Genomic DNA, 24636 nt, shown 5'->3' with positions numbered 1-24636 from the left:
GTCTGTCCCCTTGGCCCACTCTCCCAGTGGGTCCAAGATCATCACCACTCTGACTGCCTGGGAGGGTTTAACCAGAGCAAATCATGTAGTGACCCATGCTGGAACAGCTGGTGAGGGCTGGAGGCTGTCTCAAAATCAGGTCCCATAGGGGTGAGTTCAGGCAAGGAGGGGATAGTGGGCTGAGGAGAAGATAAAATGGGAGTGCATCATCATTCAAAACAATATAGGCTTAGGGCCCACCTGCTTGAGACTCCCATGAGCAGGAGGCTAAGTTAAACCCACAGCTGGGCCCTCCAGGGGCCATCCTGGCAGCAGGATATGAGCCACTGTTGCAAACCAGTGCTTTTCCCAAGAAGAACCTGTGCAGAACTACAACTTCCTGATTCTTTAGCTAGCCCTCTTCCCTGTCTGAGTGTCTGGGCTTCCAGTTCCAAGGTGGGATCATTAGAGTGGCCACAGGGCATGGTTTTCAGCTGGAATGGGTATGAAATGCGTGCCCTGTGGCTCCTGAGAGGCAGAAGTTCCTTTGCTTTCAACTTCAGTGAGCAGCTAAGTATTCAGAAGTGGGAGTGTCCTGGCTTGGGGCCACCATTCAGGAACTCAGGGCCCAGCCCATTGCCATAGCTGCCATAGGACACTTTTAAGGCTTCAGGTATATTGTGCTTCTGATGCTTGGCCACACTATGAGCATGCGTGGTCTCATTGAAAGCTAGCCACACGTGCATACTTTGAGCAGCTGAAGAAAAGCTCATAGTCACACTTGGCATATACACAGATACCTGGCTCAAAGTGGTTCTGGAAAACCTCACCCCCCAAAGGAGCTGCAGAATGACATGGCACCAGTGGGACCATGGTGTGACTGCTGCTTCAGACAGAGCTGAGGCCACTGGCTCAGGACTGCCTGGCTTGCACCAAGGGCCCCAAGCCTCCTCTCAAGGAAAATCATTGCTTTAAATTCTCCATCAGGCATGTTACTTATATTTGTTTTACTTAGATCTCCAGCTGTGACCTTGCCCTGTTCTTTCATTTGGGACAAATTCCTCTGTCTTCTCATTTTGTCTAAGTCTCTGTGCCAGGAAAGTAAGTTATGTCTCCTGTTCTTGAGGGTAATGGCTTTATGAAGAAAAGGTCCTCTAGAGCCCTGCAGGTAGTGTCCTCTTTTTCCCAGGGCTTAGCACTTCTGGGAGTGTCTTCAGTGTGTGCTCTGCTGTTGTGTCCTGACCACTTTATCCTTCAGGCCAGCCATTTTCAGAGGTTCCATTTGCCTGTTGTGGGCAGTGTGTGGTCTCTGGCCTGAATATGGTGCATTTTAACTAGTCTGCATGTGAAATGAGACATGTCTCCACTGTCACCAGAACCGAGGCCTCACAAAAACTCCCAGGTCAGGAGATACGATGCTGGCAAGGTTTGGGCCAATCTTCTGGTAATGAGGGCCCATCACACTGAGCCAAGGGTGACTGGAAAGGGCATTTTTTCCAGAGGGTGAGGGGGCAGGGTTGGTACAAGCAAGTTAGATAGCAAGTGTCTGTCCTGTGCTTATGCTGAAGGGCAAGGAAGGGAAATGATGCCAGCCAGTTCCTTTGTTTCTGGAGGGATCTCTCCTTTGAATGCTACCTCTTTGGGACATGCTCCAAGATGAGTAAATAACCTCACCTCCCCATTCTGTGTCCCAGGCACTCTTCAGATTGGTGTTTCTGCACTGTATGTCTGCAGGCTGTTTGCCTGCCTTTTCTTCAAAAGCAGTCCCAATGTCCTCTGAGGTCTCCCAGATCCAAGCATGCAGACCTTTAAAACTCCAGGCTTTAAGCCCTGTTGGTTAAAAGAACTCACAAAACCCACTTCTCACTTTCCAAGTCCATTGCTATAGGGATTTGTCTTTTCTGTGTATTCTCCTGTGTGCTAGTATGTCTCTCACCCTCCTCTGAGATCACGGCTCCCTCCCCACTGTAGTTCCACAATCCTTTTCTCTCCCAAGCTGAGTCTCCACAATTCCTACATTTTTTGATGTAGTCTCTTCCCTACCTTAGTTGTGGAGTTTGTTTTGCTAGTCTTCAGATTGATTTCTGAGGCATTTAGGATTTGGTAGTTGCTAAGTTGTATCCATGGGACATGGTGAACCTAGGATCCTACCACTCTGTAGAATTCCTGTAGACCTGGATTTAAAGGGCTCATGTGATCAGGCCAGGTCCACCCTGATAATATGCATAGCTTAAGGTTAACTAATTTGAGACCTTAATTATATCTCCAAAATTCCTTTTGCCATGTGTCTTATTTTCCTGGACTGCCACAACAAATTATCCCAAACCTGGTGACTTATAACAAGAGAAATTTAGTCTCTAATAGTTTTGGAGATCAAAAGTCTGAATGTCAAGGTGTTGGTGGGATTGGTTGGCTTCTGTGGCCTCTGAGGGAGAATCTGTTTTATGCCTCTCTCCTAGCTTCTGCTGTTTGTTACAATCTTTGGTGTCCTTGGCTTGTAGCTGTGTCACTCTAATCTTTGTCTCCACATGGCCCTCTTACCCTATGTGTCTCTGTATCTTCCCTTCTTATAGGGACACCAATATTGAATTTAGGGTCTACTCTACTTTGGTACTACCTCATCTCAACAAATGATATCTGCAAAGACTCCATTTCCAAAATAAGGTCAGATTCTGTGTTTTGGATGGACATGAATTTTGGGGGGACACTATTCAACCCCAAACAGTCTACTGTGGCTCCCTAAAATTGATGTTTGTCTCATGCATGAAATACATCTAACTCATCCCAATATCATCAAGCCTTCACCCATTCTAGGATCAATTCTAAATCCCAAATCTCATCTAAATATCAACTCCACAAATCCCAACTGTGATTATCCAAAGCAGGTATGTGTGAGACTGGGTATTAAGTTATCTTATTATTTGAAGACGTGGCCTGTAAGCTGGAGTTCAGAAATAATTTTGTTATGTGGGGACAATTCCTATAAGGTAATTTGACCAATCTTAATTAGGATTATTATTACCATTAAAAAAGACAGCATATATAGCTAAAATATACCATATGTATTAAACATTTACTGAATATTATGTACGAGGCATTCTTTTAGGTGCTAGGAATATATTATAAATTAAGATTGACAAAATCCCAACCTTCTTATTTATATTCTGGAACTAAATATGTTCCAAACTGGTAAGAAATCATTATTTTCAGAGAGAGTATTCTTTACCTTATGCAAAGAGATTTTTTTTGAGGATTTCTATTTGTGTAGAGCATATATATGAATAGGCCTCAGAAATTCAGTTTGTGCGTTACAAGGTTGGTGAGAGGAGCGGCTGACACTCTTGCCTTTGGAACCTACACAGCTATTATATTTCAACTTAGTTCAGCATAAACATTTATTAAGAACCACCACTTGCACCACCTTTTCGCATGTCATTTGAAGTCACTTGCGTCTGTTTGCATCCTAAGCGACCTCTACATCCCCTTACTCACCTTATGTTCCAGCCACATGGAAATACTTGCTGTACCCTGAACACATTTTTAAAATTATTTTTTTTTTAATTTAAATTTTAGGTAGTCAACATACAGTGCAATACTGGTTTCTGGAGTAGAATTCAGCAATTTATCACTTACATGCAATACCCAATGTCCATCATAACAAGTGCTCTCCTTAATCCCCATCGCCCATCTAGCCTATCCCCCACCCACATCCCTCCATCGACACTCAGTTTGTTTTCTATTGTTGAGTCTCTTACGGATTGTTTGCCTCTCTCCTTTTTTTCTTTTCCCTCTTCCCATTATGTTCATCTATTTTTTTTCTTAAATTCCACATATGAGTGAGATCATATGGTATTTGTCTTTCTCTTATTTCACTTAGCAAAACACACTTCAACTCCGTCCATGTCCCTGCAAATGACAACATATTCTTTTTGATGGCTGAGTCCATTATGTACATATTCCACATCCTCTTTATCCACTCATCAGTCAGTGGACATTTGGGCTCTTTGCTCTGGCTATTTTTTATAATGCTGCTGTAAACATTAGGATGCATGTATCCCTTTGAATCTGTATTTTTGTATCCTTTGGGTAAATATCTAGTAGCACAACTGCTGGATTGTAGGGTATGAACACACATTTTTATGACATTTTGCTTTTGTTCGTGTTCTTTCTTCTACCTAGAAATACTTTCTTTACAGTATTGGAAACTTACTCATTCTTCAAGACACAGCACCAATGGTGGTACTTCTGTGGAATCTTCATATTTGCTATCCCATGGCCGGAGTTAATTGTACCTTTTTCTGTATTCCTACATGATTTTGCCTCTATTTGGCTCAGCATTCTTATTGGGTCTTTTTTATATTATTATAAACTGATTAGTTTCTTCAACTAAATTGTAAACTATTTAAGAGGATTAATATTTATGTACTTAGCACACAGTAGGCAAATAGTGAATGAATAAATATACATCTAAAATGGTTTTAAATCACTAAATTCTATACCTGATACTAAGATTACACTGTAGGTTAACTAACTAGAATTTAAATAAAAACTTGAAAAAAATAAAATGGTGCTAAATTTCAAAATATACAAAATTATTAACAAAAGAGTTCCTGATACTTTAATTTATATGGGAAGATATTGCTTTGATTAAATATATTTTAATTGTAAAAGTATGGGAATATAAGAATTATCTTTTATGAATGAACCACTTATTACTGAATGAGAAATTAAATAGTAAATATAAAAACCAAAATGTTATTTTACCCATAATAGTGATTAGAGATTTTTATGTTTCTGCCACAAAATCTTTTCTTTGTTATGCACTTTCTTGAGCATTGTGTAACACATTCACTAATACTCAAAAAGTGGTTGGGAAGAATAATGTAGTTAAAACGATAGGCTGTATTTTTATATTGTAATTGTGCAAAAAGTAACCAAAAGAAGGAAGTCGTACTTTTTGTATTTTGACAACATGTGAAAGTAAAAGTTTTTTTCTATTATATCTTTGTGATTACTATACATATTTACCTGTTTTGATAATGGAAGTCTTTTGGTTAACATATTAGCAACTTGGAAGAGATTTTAATTTGTAGAAAGGCTGGTATTCTTGGCATGGTTGTTTAAAGATGGAAACCTTGGGAAGCAAAATAAATTATGAGCTAATATGAAATAGTAGAGCTTTTAATTTATAATATTGTTCTGATTCAGCATTTTATTCTTATTTGGGATTTGTGCTTAAATGATTAGAAAACAATACTAGAAGAAAAATTGTCACAATTTACTGTCTCTCTTGATTGGCAAACAAGTCATTCTAACCATCTCCTGTTGGCTCATATCTATTGCAGGCTTAGTCCTCCTGTTCTTCCAATGTGTTCCTTAAAGGAAATACATCTGTCTACTGATAAATTTTTCAGAATGGAACCATCTGAAATTACCAATGGTTGTTTTCTTTCTGTTCTAACAAGGGAGGTAAGGGGGAAAATTCCAATCCATGTCATGCTTTGAATTAAGAAACTGCAAACCTCATAAAGAGGAACCTAGGTACTTTGTGAAGATTTTGAAATGGTGTGCTTACTGTGTGACACAAAAATCCCTTTTTTTTAAAGTTCATTTGTTTTAGGAAGCTCTATACGCCACACAGAGCTCAAACCCATGACCCTGAGATCAAGAGTGGCCTACTCTTCTGACTAAGCCGGCTAGGTGCCCCCAAATCCCTCTTTTTCTCTTTCCATTCCTCCTGAGCGATCCTTGCTTATCTGCTCTCCACCCCTACCTTTCCAAGCACTTTGCCAACATTTAGTTCATCTTAGCTCACATGGAAAAAATAAGCTCTAGAATTTTTTTTTTCTATCACATTTATAAATGAGGAAGTTTAAAGTAAAAAAAAAAGTCATTTGCTGAGGTTTATGGGATATATTCGCGAATAAGGACTGAAAACCATTTCCTTTATAGTAAGAAAGATACTCTTTTATTTTTACTGAAATGCTGGGAGAATTTATAATATACAACTTCAACATGTAGTAACTGCCTCTTTTTAATTGTAGCGGGACCCATCTGAGACAGTGTCTGTGAAGGATGTTTTGGCCCGGGCTGCAGCAAAAGGTCTACTGGATGGAATTGAGTTAGGTAAATCTTCAAAACGGGAGAAGAAGAAGAAAAAATCAAAAACATCATTGCCAAAAGCTCCCACTAATGACAATAATGGGATCCAAATGAAAATCGCTGAGTTCCTGAATCGAGAAACAAATGCAAAAGCTAATCGGCCAGAGATATTAACAAAAACATCTCTTCCACAGAAAAATGCAACTCCAGCAAGTTCTTCCTCACAGGTCAGAAAACCTGGCAAACCTGCCAACAATCCCTTAGCGCCTACACTTACAAAGAACGCAGCTCACCCCAGACCATATGAACGGCAGACCAGCTTCCTAAGACCTCGCTCAGAAGACAGAGTGATTGCTCTGAAACCCATCGAAATTGTTCTGCCTCCGGTAATGTTGCCATTTTCAAGTTCCCAAGGGATCAAATCTCAGCTACCAACTCAACATTTTTACTATCGTTGGGTTGGACCCAAGACTGTCATGCCCAGCTACTTTCCCTCACCATCAATAACCAGAAGAGGGGAAAAGCCTAAAGAAAACTTACCTTCCTCCCTACTTCGGCGTCCTCGACCATGGCTTTGACTGTCTTGTGTTTTTTACAGGGGTCAAGAGCAGTTGATTTTTTTTTTCAAAGTCTGATATTTCTCTGAAGGTTAGATAACCCTACACAAGATACTCATCTTTTGGTCACTTAGTATCTTCTAAATGTGATATTACCTTCAAGAGAATTAGGACAAGTGAGAAAATAATGTAAGTGATCCAACAAAAGCAGAATTCCTACATTTCAACAGCTCAGTGCCGATCTGTTCTAGAATGTCCGGCTGTAGACTCAGTATCAGCTGTTAGAACCTGTCTTCTTGCTAACTTTCGGTCTGGACTCAGGATACTGTTTTAAGAGGAAGCTGCAAGTTTTTCCTGCAGGGAAACACTGCCTCATAACAGATGTGGGGCAGGTGACTGGAAAGCGTGGCCAGGGAAAAGACGCTGGCCTTCACGCCTACTTGAGGTCGCTTTTCTGTATCTATTCAGTTGTGGTTTGACATTTTCCATCACTATGGAGGTTGATTTTTTTTTCTTAAATATCAAAATATTCTTTAAACACGGGATGGCATGTATTTTTGTGATGTGATTGAGTAGGAAGGACAGGCAATTTTGAAGTTCCAGGTGTGGGTGGTTCAGCTGAACGCTACCAGAGTGAAAACTGTTTCTCCTTGGAAGAGCTTCCAGGATCCCGAGCAGATTGAACATAGTCAGCTTTCCCTTCTGACCATGCCAATCACAGTTGTGGAAAAGTGACTGTACACAGATTTCCATCTAATTCGTAATAATTCTGAGGGGGAGGAAAACTGAATGCAAGTGACACCTATTATTGAAGAGATCCATAAAAGTGTCTGCTTCTGTTCCAAGATCAGGTGAAACAGTAAAATCTACAAGTCCTATCAAATGGTACTCGGTAATCAAACTTCAGTAGATCATTTCTGATGCACAATTAAAATATATTGTAGCACTATGTTAATTATATTAAAAGTCAATTCATCTTGAATTTATTATCTGTTGCCTATCAAGAATTGGTATGATGATCACTTCTGGGTCTATTGATTGGTTTTTCATCATGGAAACAGAAATTGTTTGACATTAAATCAAGTAAGTTACAACTATGAAACCTATTGTTTAAAATATGTTCATAGACACATTCATAAAGTTTGAATATAAAGTTCTATTTTCAGAATCCAGTTGTGTTGAACAGTTTTATGTGAATTCCTAAATGTTCAAGTCAGGCGGCATGATTTCAGTAGACTATTATCCTCTTCAAGATGAATTTTTAGGCCTGTATCAGCAATAACATTCTAGTCTTCATTTTCTCACTTGAAGTGAGGATAAACAAAATGGCAGATTTCATTTTAGTAGTAGTAAATCTTTATTTTAACTGAAAATTTACATTTATCAGAATGTGTCAGGGAAGAAAGGCAATAAGCCTTTTTTTTTTTGTAATTTTTTTTTCATTTTTTTTAATTTATTATAGTCACACACACACAGAGAGAGAGGCAGAGACACAGGCAGAGGGAGAAGCAGGCTCCATGCACCGGGAGCCCGACGTGGGATTCGATCCCGGGTCTCCAGGATCGCGCCCTGGGCCAAAGGCAGGCGCCAAACCGCTGCGCCACCCAGGGATCCCGGCAATAAGCCTTTTTATACTTGAACTTCTATTTTAAATCCCCAAAGAATTCTCAATTATGACTCTCAAAAAGTACAGAAATGTTTTAAACGCTCAGCTTAATTTATTGATTTCAAAAATAAAAAATGAGACCAGTTTCAAAAATAAGGTCTTTCCTCCTACTCCCTACTGTCTGGCTCTGAGTGTCCCAGGCCTCTAGAGCGCTAGCTAGGGCAGCTGAATTGAACTTTGTTGGGTAAAGAGCTAGTATTTTATCCCTGGAACCGCTTATTCCTCCTGCCTCTTCCCCTGCCCAAGGCTGAAAAGTATTCCATTGTCCCAAAGTAGCAGGTTTAAGATATTTATTTTCTGTGATGTTATAAAAAGATAATTCATCGTGGAGGAATAGTTCAAGATATTTTTCTGATAAGCTTTGTGATTCATGTCGTATCACAATTTAAGCCACTTATTTTCAGTATCTCATAGCACTCATCCTGTCATTATTTTTCTCTAGAAATATATGGAGATTTTGAACAGTTAAACTTGTAGTGTTCTTCTTTGAGGGTCTTTTTTTTTTCTTTGAGGGTCTTCTAAGAAGAACACCATCAATTATTTAAGTGCTTTCGTAAAAAGGGAAAAAGACTGGATAAAACTGTGAGAATGCTAGTGAAGGAGAGTACTGATTACACTCACATTTTCCTTTCTTGAGCTTCTTAGAGCAAAGCGCTGCAAAAACCTAAAATAATGAATTTACTGGTAGATTCTCCAATAGCAAATTTTGTCTGAAATTACTTACCACTGATGTAATACCTGAAACCAAAATGAAATTTTGTTCCTTCAGAGTAACTGCCTTTGATAGAGTTAAGAAGAAGCTATGACGGGGGAGGGAGGGATTGCAAGATGGACAACAAGGAGAAATGGGTACACACTGATCTCATGTGGATCTGGCAGTTAAACTAGCCCACATCTAACTGGCTCTTCTGGTTACCTTGGATTTTGGACTTAGTGCTTGTACAACATTATTCTTTATTAACATCGGGTTCTTAAAAGGAATGAAAGCTAGACTCTTAATACTAGGAAGACTGCTTCCACCCATCCCGAGCTGGTGACTAAGGATGCCAGCTGCCCTTCCTGATTGCCCCGTCAGGGCAGTGCGATAAATTACTCAAAATTTAAAGTGACTATAGTTCTTACCAGGTGGAAATCTGCAGTAACAGTCAAAGCACAATCTTTCATTACTAACGTGGTTTTTAACTTGAGGTTAGAATCATCTGAAGAGAGAACGACTAGCGTGGAGATTCTACACTGGTTATTTCCATTCCTGGATCGATAGGACTGAGATGGCAGATGAATGAGCCAGACATTTTGTGCAGCTAAGTTTATTCTCACAACATATTACATTTAAATGTGTAAAAGTGGTCAACAGCAAAGGGGGCAGAAAGCAAAACCAAACGTTCTTTCAGGATAAACAAGCTGCTTTGGATGGCAAGGAGTGCTCTCATTGATAAAAGTGTGAGTAGAATCTTTTCTCTGAAGCTGAACTAAATTAAACTTCATTTTCCTGGCTGTGTAGCACACATGTCAGCTGTGTATTAGGTTAAGGAAGCCTGGCAACCTAGAGAGCTAATGGTTTTATTAGTTAAATTGTGCTAGTCTCAGGGCTCTGCTTTTCGTGGGAATTCATGAATTTGTGTTGCAAATGCTTATGAAATGAGGCATCATATGAGAAAAGGAGGAAAGATTTGGGGCTTTCTAGTAAATGACCTCGTGTAGAATCATCTTACAAATCTCCATCATAAAATCAGAGTGGATTTTGTAAAAAAGTAGCAGTGCCAACAGTTTATCACAAAGAGCTTATTTTAATGGAAATGGTCTAAATGTCCCTTCATGCAACCAGACAGACACAAACAAAAAACAATGGTCCTAATTAGCTATAGGTGATCTTCTATCCAGGTGGAAACAAAGGGCTTGTGGACATGTGTCTTTTAGATGAGATCACATGTGCTGTGAAGAATATAAAAACAAAGCACCCAAGCAGTGCTTCAGGTTTGCAAAGTGAAGTTTTTGCCATAGGCATGTTGGCTATTCCCCTTGATGCTGCCAAGGAGCACATATATGAGGTGGCAAGTCTGCGTCTATCTAGCTGCTTTTAAAAAATAAAAGGAACTTTAAGCATTTTGCCATTTCTTCTACATATTCCAATAAAAATGTGACTACAAATCATTACAAAACCACCTTTTAGGCGATGTATAGTTCACTGAGATTACTTAGGCCTGGATACACTGTGAGATACTATCCAGTAAAGATAATACATTAACACAATAATGCAGTATATTTCAGTAAAAATAGAATAAATAAAATAAAAATATTTCAAGCCGTATTTAACAGGTTAATTAAAACAATGATAAGACGTACGAGGCACAGCGGACGTGGCCGCCTGTTTACCGCGTCGCAGGTCTAAAGAAGATGCATAGATAACTCAAGTGTCACCTCAGCGTCGGGGGGGACACCGCGCCCTCTCACAGAGAAATACACACACACTGTCACACGTACTTTTTGGCCATGGCAGAAAGTGTCTGAACGCTCGGTTTAACGTAATGGATTTTACAAAATTAATTGCATTTAGTACGCAAAGCTATTTTCAAAACAGAATATCTGCAGTAAAGTTTTCAGTATGTAAAGCCTATCATTCATCTGAACACATTCTATAATTGCATATATTAATCAGTTTGCTACTTAAAGCTAGCTCAGTATTCTTGATCCCGAACACAAACAAAGGTATACCTTAAAAAATGAACAGTAGGTTCTGGTAGAGATTTCCAGTAGAGAAGCGGGTGACTGATTCAGAATTTTTCTCACACTAAAGCCTTTCGTTCACTGCGGAGACCGTGATGAAAGATCATCATCATCAAACTTTAAACAGCTTTTCGAAGGGCACAGTAAGGATTTTCTTAATGCGAGAATTTCTTAGGATGGCACTGGTTACTTCAGATAGACTAGTATATAGGCTGGTGAGAAGAACTCCTTTCTAGGGTGGCATCTTTTTTGTCACAACACTACAGTGCCGGCCAACAGTTCCAGGATTCTGAGGGAACAGAGGCAGGAGGCCACCGACTCCATCATGTTCTCTGGTGGCTAAGTACCATGGGTTAGGAGTATCTCTACCACAAGTAACGTCATCTCTGGAAAATCTCGTGAGTTGAACAGGCTTGTACTGCGTGTAGGATCCTGTTCTCTACAACACGTTTGAGGCACACTGTAGGAAAATAGGCCTGGACTGAGTGAGGGCAATGGTTTTATGATTAATACCACTGCATGAGGAATTTGGGTGTATTTCCCTATTTATACAGGGAATTCAAAGATTTTTTTTCTTTTCTTTTTTTTTTTTTTACAATAACCAGTTATGCCAAGGGTAATTCTGGAGAAACCCTTCCTCACTGATGTGGAAGCAACATAACGTATAACAGAGTTGGGAAGCGTGGGTTCTGGTCCTGGCTCTCTCATAAAGTTTTGAGACATCTTAGGCTAAGTGACTGAGCCTCTTGGTACTTTATATATATTTTTATTTCTCAAATGTGTTTATAGAGTACCTTTCTCTACCTGTTAAGGCTCCAATGTGATAAGACTGTGGAAACCGTTTTGACAAGAACATAGTAGTGGATAAACAAAGTGTTACTTTTTATAACTGGATGTCTTAAAATGTTAATTTTGACATTAAAAAGTTAACTAAGGCTAATATTTAGATTGGTCTCCTTAGCAACTTCTTTTTAAAACAACAATGTCAATAAGAGTCTAAATCTGTGTATCTTTATAGGTGAGAAAATGTTATTTTTGGGACACTTGTTAAGCAGTTCGTTGTTGCTGTGTATATTTTGCTCTGATACGAAATTTTTAAATCTTGAAAAAAATGGAAAAAATATAAATTTAAAAATATATCTAGTAAAGTCCAACAAATTCTAATATTAAATACATAAATTCAGAAAGATTCGATTTAATGTAATTTGTTGCCATGGACAATACATGTTGGACAGACAGCTTTCTGGGCAAAAAGCAGGAAGGTAAGACTGCATACAGAATCCTAGCAGGACATTTCACTAGGAGGACTAACATAATGACATGGTGGTAGAGAGTCAAAGTATGAATGACACTCCCTCAACTCCAAATTGCATATTGGCTGATTATCAAACTAAGGATGAAAGGCGTACGAGGAATATTTCATTGTAATGTTGTTTATGTAGAGAATGGCCATAGTGAACTATAATTCTCTAGCTGCATTGTACAATATAAGGCAGAAGTTTGAAATATGTCCCACCCAAAATGCCTTATGATTTTCTTAAATCTTTTTTTTAAATAATTGGTTTGAAAACCATCTGGAAAGGCTATTTTTTTGTTCATTTTAATTTCTCAAATTTGGTTTGTTTTTCACTTTTGAAGTTCACTTTTCCCCCAACATCCCACAAACAGCTGTAGACATGAAATGGTGTCCGTGTGTCAAAGAGCTCGTCAAGGAAAGCTGCCATTTGGTTCCTGTCCTGATGCCAACAGCCAATTGTGTCAACAAAAGGTTCGATTTTATGAAAGACTGAAACAAAAACTCATCATCCTATTTTAACAGCAATTCAATGGTATCTGGTATGCAGTGGCTACTCCAATGTTGGAAACAGGGCAAAGTGCTGTAGGACTTAAACATTGCTTGTGACAGATCCAGTCAAGAAGACAGTGAAACTAACTCAGGTGTCATTCGCTCCAAGGACTCCGCATGAGTTCACTAGGAGGGGTGTGGCCACATTCTTCTCTGTGTATGTGAAGTTAAGTAATGTTCACGATATTTACAATAAGAAAAAGACCTTCCACTGCTCATGATGTATCTGACTCATAGCAAAAAAAATTAGTCATGCTTCTTTTCATATCACATGATGGTGGCAAGACGAGAGAACATGCTTGTCTAACACTGTTTGGTTAAGGATAAATTCTCTGAAGACAAAGCATCAGCAACTGAATGGAAGGCCAGGTATCAGTTCATCTTCTTTAGTGTAGCTATTCAATCTTCAGGTAAATATTCCAGAATCCTTGGACATATGCAGCTATGGCGTCTCTGTGACAGGGCGTTTCTGTTTCAAAGTGTCAATGAGGGATAAGACCCCTCGTTTTACATTGGTCGTGACTCTTCTGGTCACGGAGTCTGCTGGCGGAGGAGGTGGTCGAACTTTCTGTGAAGGCGGCCTGGCTACCAAGCACTTCTGGTATCGTAACTGAAATAAAACAAAAATGTTTTATGGTCATTAATGACATATCATCCCTTCTTGTTTGATTTTAATTCACCAATGCATTTACTTCCAAAACGTAATGACTTAGCTCCTAAATATAAATCCAAGAGTTTATTATTTCTTTTCTTAATGTGGGTATTTTATTTTATTTATTTTTTAAAAAGAGTTTATTCATGAGAGACACACAGAGAGAGGCAGAGACACAGGCAGAGGGAGAAGCAGGCTCCATGTGGGGAGCCCGATGTGGGACTCAATCCTGGAACTCCAGGATCATGCCCTGAGCCAAAGGCAGATGCTCAACCACAGAGCCACCCAGGCGTCCCAATGTGGGTATTTTATTTTTATTTTTTTATTTTATTTATTTTTAAAGATTTTATTTATTTATTCATGATAGACAGAGAGAGAGAGAGAAGCAGAGACACAGGCAGAGGGAGGAGCAGGCTCCATGCAGGAAGTCTGATGTGGGACTCGATCCTGGGACTCCAGGATCATGCCCTGGGCAGAAGGCAGGTGCTTAAACCGCAGAGCCACCCAGGCTGCCCCAATGTGGGTATTTTAAATGCTCCCAAATGATCATTATGCTTGGGACACGTGGGTGGCTCAGTTGGTTAAGCATCCAACTCTTGATCTCAGCTCAGGTCTTGATCTCAGAGTTGTGAGATCGAACCCCGCATTGGGCTCTGTGCTGGGTGTGGAGCCTGCCTAAAGAAAAACAGATCATTCAGCTCAACAAAGTTGAAAGTTATGGCTTTCCGCATTCATCTCCACCCTCTACTTGTTCTCTATACAGATAGGCTGGTTGCAATTAATGTACCTAATAGTCAAAGAGCTAATGAAAAGGATCAAGAGAGACAGTATTTGAGTTTTGTCGGAGACATGTACATCTCTGTACAAGAGGTAAGTGCTCATGGCTAACTGGGAGACAACATGGTGGAAAGGTCACAGACTGAAGCGAGGCTCTGTCCCTTATGTGAACTGTGTGACCCAAGCAAGTTATTCCATCTCTCAGCCTTAGTTTCTTCCATGTAAAATGGCACAGAACTGGGACCTTTACAGAGGGCGTTATGAATAAGGAATCCTTGCAGAAGGCTGAAAACCAGCCTAGCGACACTGAAGGCATTCATAAGTATTTGCTCTCCCTCCTGTTTCCTGCTTTAATAAAAAAGAATGATGTATAAGATTTCAGGATACATTTTATCTGCAAGCTTAAATCCTCATGGATTTAAAAAGTTTAAGTAGCCTCTATACCCAACATGAGGCTCAAACTCACAACCCCGAGATCAAGAGTCACACACTCCACTGCCCAAGCCAGAAGCCCCTAAACCCTCATGGAATTTAAAATGTCCATGAGCACTGTTGGCCCCCCAGATAGTTTCTCTCCTTCAGAAATATAACATAATCCACTCACTTTTTTTTTCACTCACTTTTATATTAATGAAAAGATAAGTAATTCCTCAAAATTAGATGAGAAGGTTAAAATTTACCGAATGTTTTTTCCTAATCAAAGCACTTTAAAATCATTCCGTGGTTGATTTTTTAAACTCTGCTTAAACATTATGGGTTCTTTAGTACAGTGCAAAACAGGCTGACGCTTCCCTGTGGGAAGCATAAACTATCTACAGGAAGGACTCTGAGTCCCAATGCCCAGAGGCTACAGAACTGGCTCCTTTTGATCCAATCATCCAAGAAACTGATTTCTCAAGTTTCCTCTGGGTTAGGTATCTTGCTAGGTCTGTATTACAACCCAAAGCACAGACTTCCAGAGCACAGATCTGTAAATGGGCAGGTGTGGCATCATGGTACACCCGACTAGGCATCTCTACTGTCAAGTGTGTCCCGTGTGAATCAAAATTGCACCTGGTGAATTTCATGAAGGCTCCCCCTCTCATTCTAGATGCCACCAAAATATCTTTAGCCAGGCCTACACTACACAACTGCAAAAAGTACCTAAAAATTAAGTAGATTCAAAAGAATGTGTTAACACCCCCAGATGTTTCAGATGGCATAAATTCATGCGTAGATATTTCAGAGAGAGATTCATGTGGATCTGACTGAAGAGGAAAGCTACTGAGTTAGAAATGCTGGAATCTGAGTGGAGAGGAGAGTGTGATGTCACCAGTGAGCCTCATACTGGGTTGGCCGAGCCGCTTCAGCTGGTCACCCTGTTACAATTAAAATCGTAAGCAAATGAGTAAAAATGGTTTCTCAGAGAGAAAATGAGGCTGAGAATCAGAAAATAAGCTGTAACCAGTGATAAAGCTAATTATTTGTCACCAGCATTTAAAATGTACAGTTAAGGCGGAAAGCCATTCATTTTACGACTAAAACCATCTGTTAGGATCTTTTTCATTTCGTGAAATACCTCAAGGGTCACCCCCCACTTTTGCTTGACTGGGTGCTTCCACTTCCCATTGTCTTCATCCCCTGAGTGTCCTGCGCTGGGCCGGGGGGGGGGGGGGGGGGGTTCATCTGGACTCCTCCACCAGCTTTGCCCCCCCCCCGCCCCTCCCCTTCACTTGCAGGGGAATCTGAGCCTGCTTCCCGGCTCCATAGCACTTGAGGGGAAACCCTATCCCTGACAGAGGCCCGCGGTGTCAGAACCCCACCAGCTCTTCCCCTCCCTCCTTCCTCCTCCCCTCTTCATTCAAAGATGTCCTTCAAGGGGAGGTCAGCTGGCCCCCTGTTCTTATGCCTGGCCTTTGCCATCTACAGCCCATCTCAGTCTTTGCCTTCATTCTTAGTCTAGCAACCTCTTGCAACCTCCTGTGACACCACCTCTTGGATTCTTAGCATTTGGCTACTCTCAGGGTCACTGTGACCCAAATAGGCTAAACCCCAACCCGAGGCTCTTAATCTACCACCAAGACCTTGCCCCAACTGTGTGTATGACCCCCCTTTCAATCCAGTGTTACTAGCTCATTTCCCTCTGCCTAAAAAAATGTGCGAATCCCTCTGCACCCCATCAGAAAACCAGAAGCAAAACCCTCACTGCTGTACTTCGAGCTACCCCTTCCACATCCGACTTGGTCTATCTTCAGGGTCTCTACATCTTTTTCCTCCTGGTACTTCTCAGGCCAGTGTGATTTTAATACTTTCATTTATAATACCTTTTACACTACAGCAGAATTTTGGTTTATGTGTCTCCCCATCTACCTAAGCTCTATAATACAAGGATCTTAGTCCCAGGGTCCAGCCCATAAATGGTGGGTTGAGTTAAATGAACAGGTGCTTTAAATTCAGTATTTCTCATCCCCAGCCAGGCAATTCTCTACAACATCCCAAGCCATCTGCTCCTGCCATTGTACTGGATTAGACCCTCTGAAACTCACATCTGGACCAGTATGGCCTCCTGGCCGAGCTCCCCACCTCAGCCTTGTCCTTTAAACCCATCCTCTACATTGTTTTTTTTTAGTTTTTTTTTTTAAGATTTTATTTATTTATTCCTGAGAGACACAGAGAGAAGCAGAGACACAGGCAGAGGGAGAAGCAGGCTCCCTGCTGAAGCCTGATGCAGGACTTGATCCCAGGACCCCGGGATCATGCCCTGGGCTGAAGGCAGATGCTCAACCACTGAACCACCCAGGGGTCCCTACTTTGGTTTCTTTTTTGTGGAGTATGCTTTTAAAATCTAGTATCAGTTCATCTCTCCTGCTTAACACCTCTCCTGTTTGCTGAAGATAATCACCTTGGCATGACATCACAGGCCCTTCATGATACAGACCTCACCTTTTTTACTTGGTTCCAGCAACCCAACCTGCTGTTGCTAAGAATTACCACCCACCCCAGGTTTGGATGCCTATATTCATTCTGTTCTGCAACTTTTCTAGAACTTTTTCAGTGCCTGGCATAACAGGTGCTCAAAGGATATTGGCAGAATGAATGATGAAGTGTTTTTGTTTGTTTGAAATCATATACATGGTACACAGAGCACCAGCTTTGTCACCTGAAAAACTTGGGGTCTAATGCAGGCTTTGTCTCTTACCAACTCTGCGCCCTGAGCTCCGTTCTTTTCTCTAAGCCTCTGTTTTCTCACAAATAAAGCAGAACTAACAACCACCTTCCAAATAGTTGCTGTAAGGGCTGAGTTCACAGATACAAATTAAATAAAATATGTAAGAACAACATGCTTAAACCAACTATCTGAAACAAAAAAAATCATTCGGTACGCTGCATTTTTTAAGTACTAAGTTGGTTCTAAACGGTGCCAACTCATACATGGCCAACATTTCCTGATCATATACTGAAATTAATTAGGGATCGAGACTTAAGAATCCTCCAATTTGTAGTTTTGAAGATCACTGCTTTCAATGGCACTGGAGTCTCAACAGAATGTAGCTCCATCCAGCCCGGCTTCTTGTGGGTGTCCTTGGCTGTTGAGATGGCGAACTGCTCGTTGTCACGGATGGCATCCACAGGAGCGAGGCGTCATACAGCAAGGCATTACTTTAGAGGTTAGATGTATTTTCTTTCAAATTAGTAACTCTGCACTAATTTACTGCACATAAAACAAAAGCAGTGGCGTGGAGCTCCAGCAGTTCCCTGGAGCGTGATTACTCACCATGCAGGCGGCCTGCACCGCCTCAGACACGTTACCCGCATTAGGCTCGCACCAGAAAACATGGCACTCAAAGCGCTGGTTCCCAGTGTCCATGATGAAGGCAAATGTATGGACATCCTTCCCGACACCCATGAAGGACAGGAATCGCACGCGGCACTCCACTAAGGTTTCCTCTTCATTCTGCAAGACATGCTGGTCAGCAGCCCGCTCTGTCTGTGAAGCCAGGTGACAGTCATAAACGTGCTCATTTCTTAAATTATAGACTCAAGCCTGGAGTGGCTGCGTACAGACACTGGTATTCAAAATATATAGCTAGACTGGATTTAGAAAGGACTCCTATATTTTCTAAATATGTCCGGAGAGGCCATCACTACTATATGGGTGTCTCATCGACATTTAACCATGCTCTGAACTACACTAACTGTGCTTCTGTGTGTTCTGTTCTCTGTCTGCCACACTCCAAGCCTGTGTGTTCACTGTGGGCAGGGGCAGTGTCATGTGTACTTCTTAGGCTTTGCCCACACAGGGCACCTGGTGGCTCAAAACCCATCTGCCCAGGCGAACCCACTGGAAACCTCAGAGCACCAAGAGAAAAGGAGCTACAGGATCTCCTTCTCATGCTAAGTAGCACACTGTTTCATATTTCTATCTAAAACCATGTAGAAAAGCTGCCAAATCACTCCTCCCCCTCCACAAACTGGCGTCCATATGGTATCCATATGATGCAGTGTAAAGAAACGTTCAGAATCCATTCTTACAAACACCACATCCTTTGCATCAACCATATGCAATTTCTGAATTAGTAAACACATCCAGAATGTTGACTTTTGGATCATTAACATCTCAACTTACTAGATATTCACTCAGGTGCTATGGAATTCTTTCATAGGCAAATGAAACTAGCCTGAGACACCATGAAGTTTTCTTGGGAGAAATGATGTTTAGGTCGAGACCCGGGTAAGGGTTGGGTAGGCAAAGGGGTGAAGCACAGAAGGAGCAGCACTTGCACACGGTGAGGGAGAAAGGGGCTTCTTAGAGACTTAAGAAGACCCAGCTTGGTGGGCTGTAGAGGCAGGCAGGGCCAGTGAGCATCACTCCTAACTCCTTCTGAGAAGGGGAACTGGGCTTGAAGGTGACCTTCCAGTGGACGGCATCGAGAGCAGGCCAACGCCTTGTGCTCTTTCCACAACAGGTGCTTCACAGAGGGAGAACTGAGAAGTGGTCACGAGCCTAGAGCAGACCACCTGGACCGAATCGTGAGCTTGTTGCTTCTAGTTGTTGTGACCACGGGCACTATTTGCCTCAGTTTCCTTAACCAAAGAATGGGTAATTTGATTTGAGGCTAATGCTGGCTTCTCTTGATGACCAGTGGCCTCTGCTACCAACGACAGAACAAACCAGGGGACTTTCCACAACAGAAGTGTCTCCTGTGCCCCAACTCCAGACAAACAGCCCAATCCATACTGAAAGCCTGGAGACGAGCCCGAACACCAAATCCCACAATGAGTGACTGCCGGTGTCATATAGGTACCTCTAGCAAATTACTTCAATCTCTTGGGCACCAGAGCAACAAAGAATTGGGAGCACCAAAATAGATGCTTCTTGGTTCAAAGAAAAGCAAAGTTATGCCAAGATCCAGACACAAAGGACAGAAAAAAGAAAAAAAAAATTTAAATGCTGGCTATTTTAATCACAATTAAGCACACCCCCAGAGGTCCAGCCTTGGCTTTGTGTCTCCATTTCACGGAAGATTACTGTAGCCAGAGTTTCACTGTAACCCATGAAGACCCACCGCGCATACAATCCCACTCACCTTTTCACTGATGACAGTCACAGTAGCATCGGCCACATTCATGTTCACAGACAGCCAGTCCTCCTGGTTCGACGAGGTCATAAGACTTTCTATGGCATTGTTCAGGGTATCCATTCCTGTGGATAGAACAGATCACTGAGGAAGCTCCTAAAGCCATTTATCACTCTCGAGTGTGGGCCCAAATCACCCAGTAACAGCTACACCCAAGCAGATCTTTTTTCTTTTTTCTTTTTGGTATTTCGTTGGGAGCATTTCATTGCTTGAAAGAAAAAAACCAAACAAACAGCTTTTTCAACAGAAAGAAGGGTCATGAGAACCTCCAGAGAGGTACCCAACTGGACCGTGGTACTACTTTCCTTCCAGAGAGTCCCACCCCGAGTACATAAATAGCACTTAAGCAAATGTTACCTTTCCCTAAGCAAGGAGCCTTGGGAAAGGGAATGGGACAGAAGCCAGCATCTTCCAAAATACCCCACCTTCCTCCATCTTCCTCTGTTCCTTACAGAAGGCCACATCTAGGAGGCCCGCCTCCTGAGCAGGGTGCACGATGCCCCGGGCCCTGCTGCAGGGTGTTGTGTGGCAGTGTGAGCGGGGAGGTGGGAACAGCAGCTTCACTGAGGCATCATTCACATACAGCTCACTCATTGGAGGTGTACGATGCACTGGTTTCTGGTATATTCACAGGATTGTGCAAACCATCACCACAATCAAATTTAGAACATTTCTATAACCCCCAAAAGAAAGCCTGTATGTTTTAGGGGGTCACCATCTATTTCTTCCCAGTCCCCTGGTCTGTCCAGAGGTTGGTCTATTCTGGACATGTCATACACATGGGATCATACGGCGTGTTTCTTTGTATCCAGCTTCTTTCATTTGGCTTACTGTCTTCCAGGCCAACCCACGCTGGTACTTCATGCCTCTTTACTGCCAAGTAAAATTACCAAGTACAGCAGTATTCCATTTTGGGGGGGGGGCAGTATCACATTTTATTAATCCATTCATCAGTTGATCGACATTTGTTTCCACTTTTTGACATTGATGAATAACGCTGCTGTGAGAGTTGGTGTGGACAGATGTTTTCATTTCACTTGGGTAAACGCCCAGGAGCAGAACTGCCGAGTCCAATGGTAACTCTGCAGTTCACCTTTGGAGGAACGGCCAGACTTTTTTTCCAGAGTGGCTGTGACCATCTCACTTTTTCCCAAGCAGTGCATAAGGGTTCTGATTTCTCCGCAGCCTCTTCTCCCCAGGGGAAGGCTCCATGTCCCAGCCTCCTTTGAGCATGGTACAGCTGAGCAACCCAGCTCTGCCCCAGGCTGTGAGCCAACTGCAGTGTGTGCCGCCTGGGGGTGGCACCTCGAAAGGAAGGCATGAGGGCTCCCTCGGCCTCCACCCCCCACCCAGTGGTCACCAGCACTGATGGCGGTACCCGGTCCCAGAGCGGGCGGCTCCCTGCGAGAAGGGCGCAGCCCTTGGGAGCCCTGGATCCTGCATCTCCACGCTACAGTGTGAGCCATGCGTGTGCCCTGTTAAGTCCCTCTATTCTGGGGACAACGTGACGGGGCAGCTTAGCCCGTCCTCTATTGCTCTCTGGATCAGGACCATGTACGTGCCCTGGCTGGTGACAGTGCAGGGGCTTGATTCAAGACGGGGGAGAGGGATTAGAGGAGCAGAGCCCACCCCTCGGGGGGACGATCACCTCCCAGGAGCTCCCAAGCGCTCACAAAGTCAAAGGACATAAACGTTTCACATACCGACTGGTTTGTCTACGGGTAACATGCCCAAGTACTGCACGTGGAACTTCTGGACCAGCTCAGTCTTTGGTGTTGGAAAGTCTACTGCAGGAGAACAAAAGCAACAGACTCTTTCACCGTGGTTCGGACACCCACAGCCGGCCGCCACGCTGTGCGCCGTCCGGATTGCCCAGCACACCGCCCGCGCCACGACGTCCTGTTTCTAGAGGGGGTGCGGCCTCTGTTCTGTGAGAAGAGCATCTCTTCCACCAGACACTGCGGCTCTGTCACTCAAAATCCCACCTGACTTTCATTTCTAGGCAGGGAAGCATTTGAAAGCAGGACGTGGGATGGATGCATTAAAAGCTGCTACTGTCTTTTTTCATATATGCTAAATCCACCGGTTTTGATGGCCTATTTGGGAGGAGTGGTTGGTGGCCCAGAGAAAACTGAATCACAAAGGGCACTGAGACAGGAAAATAACAGCATCCCCCCACGTGTCTCCAGTTTTATTTTATAGACCTGACCTCTAACATTATGTTAGTTTCAGGTGTGCAACACAGTGACTCGGCGCTCGTACGTATCGCCAAAACGATCACTGCAGGAAGTCTCCTTGACGGTGATCATTATAGTTGGCAAAAAAAATTTTTTTTCCACGTCAACCCACATATTTTTAGACCAGCTGGTTCTTATCTCACGCTATACATGAATTATAGAAGCACTAAAGATAATACTCTCTAGTCTTGTCCAATAACAACAAAACTCATCCTGGTCCTTTGTGCCTAATCCTGTCGGCACAAAACAAACTCTGGGCCAGGAGGACCCCCTAGTGCATGCTCGGCGAGCATCTGTGGGTTGAGCATGTTTCTGCAGGAGACTAGAAATGGCAGGGAACCCCACGAGGCCCTCTGGGTCTTCACCAGGCTGCAGAGCGCCAGCATGAAGGGAGCAGGTGCTGCTCGCCTACCTTGCAAGGGAACGTCGAGGTTCACATTGGTTCTTTCCTGTAGGGAACTGCAGGCCAGGGCTTTGGCATTCTTCCGTTCGGCCATAATCTGAAGAGGAGAAAACACACCTGTGGTTTGTGGTTACAGACCCCGTCTTCAGCTTTTCCAGCCAGGAAAGGGCCTGAGGTGACTTTACTTCCAAGTTGAATAGGTTTTTGTCTACCGCCTGACCACCCTCCTCTGCGTCGCTGAGCTACTTGGAGAACTGCGCTCATTTTCCCCAGGGGTAACAGGTGAAGGACTATCCCCCTGAGGAGCAATCTCCTGATTGCTTGGAAATGCTTCCTCCTTTCCCCAGGCTCCCACCTCTAGGGAGACAACCCAAACAAATACCCTCTGCTGGTCCACTGCGGTCACTGGAACATACAGCAACAGACTTTTCTCATTGCTTCTGAATGTTAACTTCTTGGCACCCTTTTCAGGGCTCGGGGGTTAGTGTTTGTGGGTTCAAATCCCTCCTTCGCTACTTACTAGCTGTGTGACCTTGGGCCAGTCACCTGACCCCTTGTGTCTCGTTTCCTCTTTGCACGTGGGAATAATAATATTTATGTCCCCAGTGATAATGTGTTGTCAGTTCTGAGGACTGAATGTCAGCACTCAGAAATATTCCCTGCTCTGGGGGTTGTTATTCTCAAATCTGTTTGCGGTCTGCTGTTAGGGGCACTAGGATCATTTTTCACTCCTGTTCACGAAGTGCTGTTGGTTTAGGGACTGGAGGAAACCCACCCTTCAGTGACCCCAAAAGCAACTCCTATCTTCATTCCCAGCCCAAGCTTTCCATTTCAGGTGGAACAAAAGTGGCTTCCTCCCCAGAGCTCCACTCCAGCCCTCTGTGGGTCTGTGCCTGGGATGGCAGGCAAGAGGGCTGCTCACAATAACATCACATTTTTAATGAGCACTTGCTCTGTGTTAGGGCCATGTTCAGGGGGCTTTACACTAGAATACAAGCTCCACGAGGACAAAGATTTCTTTCTTTCCTGTTTTAGCCTCTGCTGTATTCTTAGAACAGGACTTGGCACACACACGATGTTCAGGGCTATCTGCTGCCTGAATGAATGGAGAAAATGATGAGCAGGGAGTGTGCTGCAAAGCTGCAGGCTATGCCGGGGCCCGTCAATGCCAGAGTGGGATAAATGGTGATGGCCAGACCAGCACCGACCCTGCATGCGCTGGTCACCCTGCATGCCCTGGTCACCTGGATCAGAGCCGGCCCAGCTCCTACCCCTCCCTTAGGAAACGTGGCTGGCACCTGCTTTGCTTCTGATGTGCAGATACCAGGCTACAGCCTGGGCCTGGCTAGCTGAGGAAGTGCTGTAATGAGGTGGGGTCTTGACATCTGCCTCGAACCAGAAAGGTGATGCTCAGCAGGGGGGGTGGCCAAGTCTCATGTTCAGATTCAGTAAGTCAGTCTGGGGGTGGAAAGGCCTGGCTGAAGGACACCTGTGCCAGTGCCCTGGGCACTTGGCCCACCACTATTTGAACACCAGCTGGCGGTGATGTTGCTAAAACATCAACCATCCTGGTACTGCACTCCTTGGAGGTCCAGGGACAGAGTGGCCAGTGGTCTGCTCTCTACTGGCTCGCCCTTGGAACACTGTGTTCATTCAGGGGGGGCCAACTAGAGAGCACAGAAGAGGGTTAGGAGCCTCGTAACCTTGTGACCCAAAAGAGGTGAGGATTCTGGAGGAAGGAGGAGGACAGGAACAGGACTGCACAGACACCTGTCTAGCACCCCCAAACGTACAGGTACAGTCCACAGCTTCAAAGGTCTTCCAACAGTAAAGGGCTGCCCAGCAAGCAGATGAAATGGAGGACTCTTTCTTTGTGGCTATAGATCACACATCTCAAGTAAATCTATGGAGGTTCTGGAGGGGATGATTTCAGGTTTACGCAAGAAAGAACTCTTTAACAGCCAGAGCTAGAGCTGCTCAATAATATCACTGTCTCCTGAGAAGTGCAAGACCCTGTTAAAGGGGGTCACGGAGGTGCAGGCAGAGGATGGGGATGTTTCTATCAGGACTGCTCT

The 24636-nt window shown here is 43.1% G+C and overlaps 2 protein-coding genes and 1 long non-coding RNA gene across 18 annotated transcripts in view; 1 reads left to right on the top strand and 2 right to left on the bottom strand.

Moving 5' to 3' along the window:
• NSUN7 (NOP2/Sun RNA methyltransferase family member 7) overlaps positions 1-7806 on the top strand; it is a 55408-nt gene extending 47602 nt beyond the window's left edge. The window contains exons 12-13 of one of the 2 annotated variants that reach the window (XR_013368464.1): positions 5325-5448; positions 6024-6162. Coding sequence is in view for 1 of the 2 variants with exons in the window: in XM_077878758.1 (XP_077734884.1) it covers positions 5325-5448; positions 6024-6659 (760 nt within the window). In the remaining variant the exon portion in view is untranslated. Of the gene's footprint in view, positions 1-5324; positions 5449-6023 lie in introns of both variants that reach the window. The other variant, XM_077878758.1, reaches the window with a different exon arrangement.
• The window catches only part of LOC144301769 (uncharacterized), a 116059-nt gene extending 108058 nt beyond the window's left edge, over positions 1-8001 (bottom strand). Inside the window, exons 1-2 of one of the 2 annotated variants that reach the window (XR_013368608.1) lie at positions 6622-8001; positions 5008-5113 (exon numbers count right to left, since the gene is read on the bottom strand). This is a non-coding gene — a long non-coding RNA (uncharacterized LOC144301769). The remainder of the gene's footprint in view (positions 1-5007; positions 5114-6621) is intronic. The other variant, XR_013368610.1, reaches the window with a different exon arrangement.
• A 1594-nt stretch (positions 8002-9595) lies between these two features.
• Positions 9596-24636, bottom strand: part of APBB2 (amyloid beta precursor protein binding family B member 2) — a 381437-nt gene continuing 366396 nt past the window's right edge. For 12 of the 14 annotated variants that reach the window (XM_077878772.1, XM_077878822.1, XM_077878760.1 and 9 more), the window contains 5 exons: positions 22571-22658; positions 21625-21708; positions 19871-19986; positions 18058-18237; positions 9596-13484 (listed from right to left, as the gene is read on the bottom strand). In XM_077878772.1, the coding sequence (XP_077734898.1) occupies positions 13317-13484; positions 18058-18237; positions 19871-19986; positions 21625-21708; positions 22571-22658 (636 nt within the window). In that variant the 3' untranslated portion in view covers positions 9596-13316. The remainder of the gene's footprint in view (positions 13485-18057; positions 18238-19870; positions 19987-21624; positions 21709-22570; positions 22659-24636) is intronic. The other 2 variants (XM_077878824.1, XM_077878777.1) reach the window with 1 other exon arrangement.

Source organism: Canis aureus, chromosome 2, assembly GCF_053574225.1.
Source record: "Canis aureus isolate CA01 chromosome 2, VMU_Caureus_v.1.0, whole genome shotgun sequence".
Classification (NCBI taxonomy): domain Eukaryota; kingdom Metazoa; phylum Chordata; class Mammalia; order Carnivora; family Canidae; genus Canis; species Canis aureus.
Note: the sequence above shows the minus strand (reverse complement) of the source record. Positions and strands in the feature narration are given on the sequence as shown.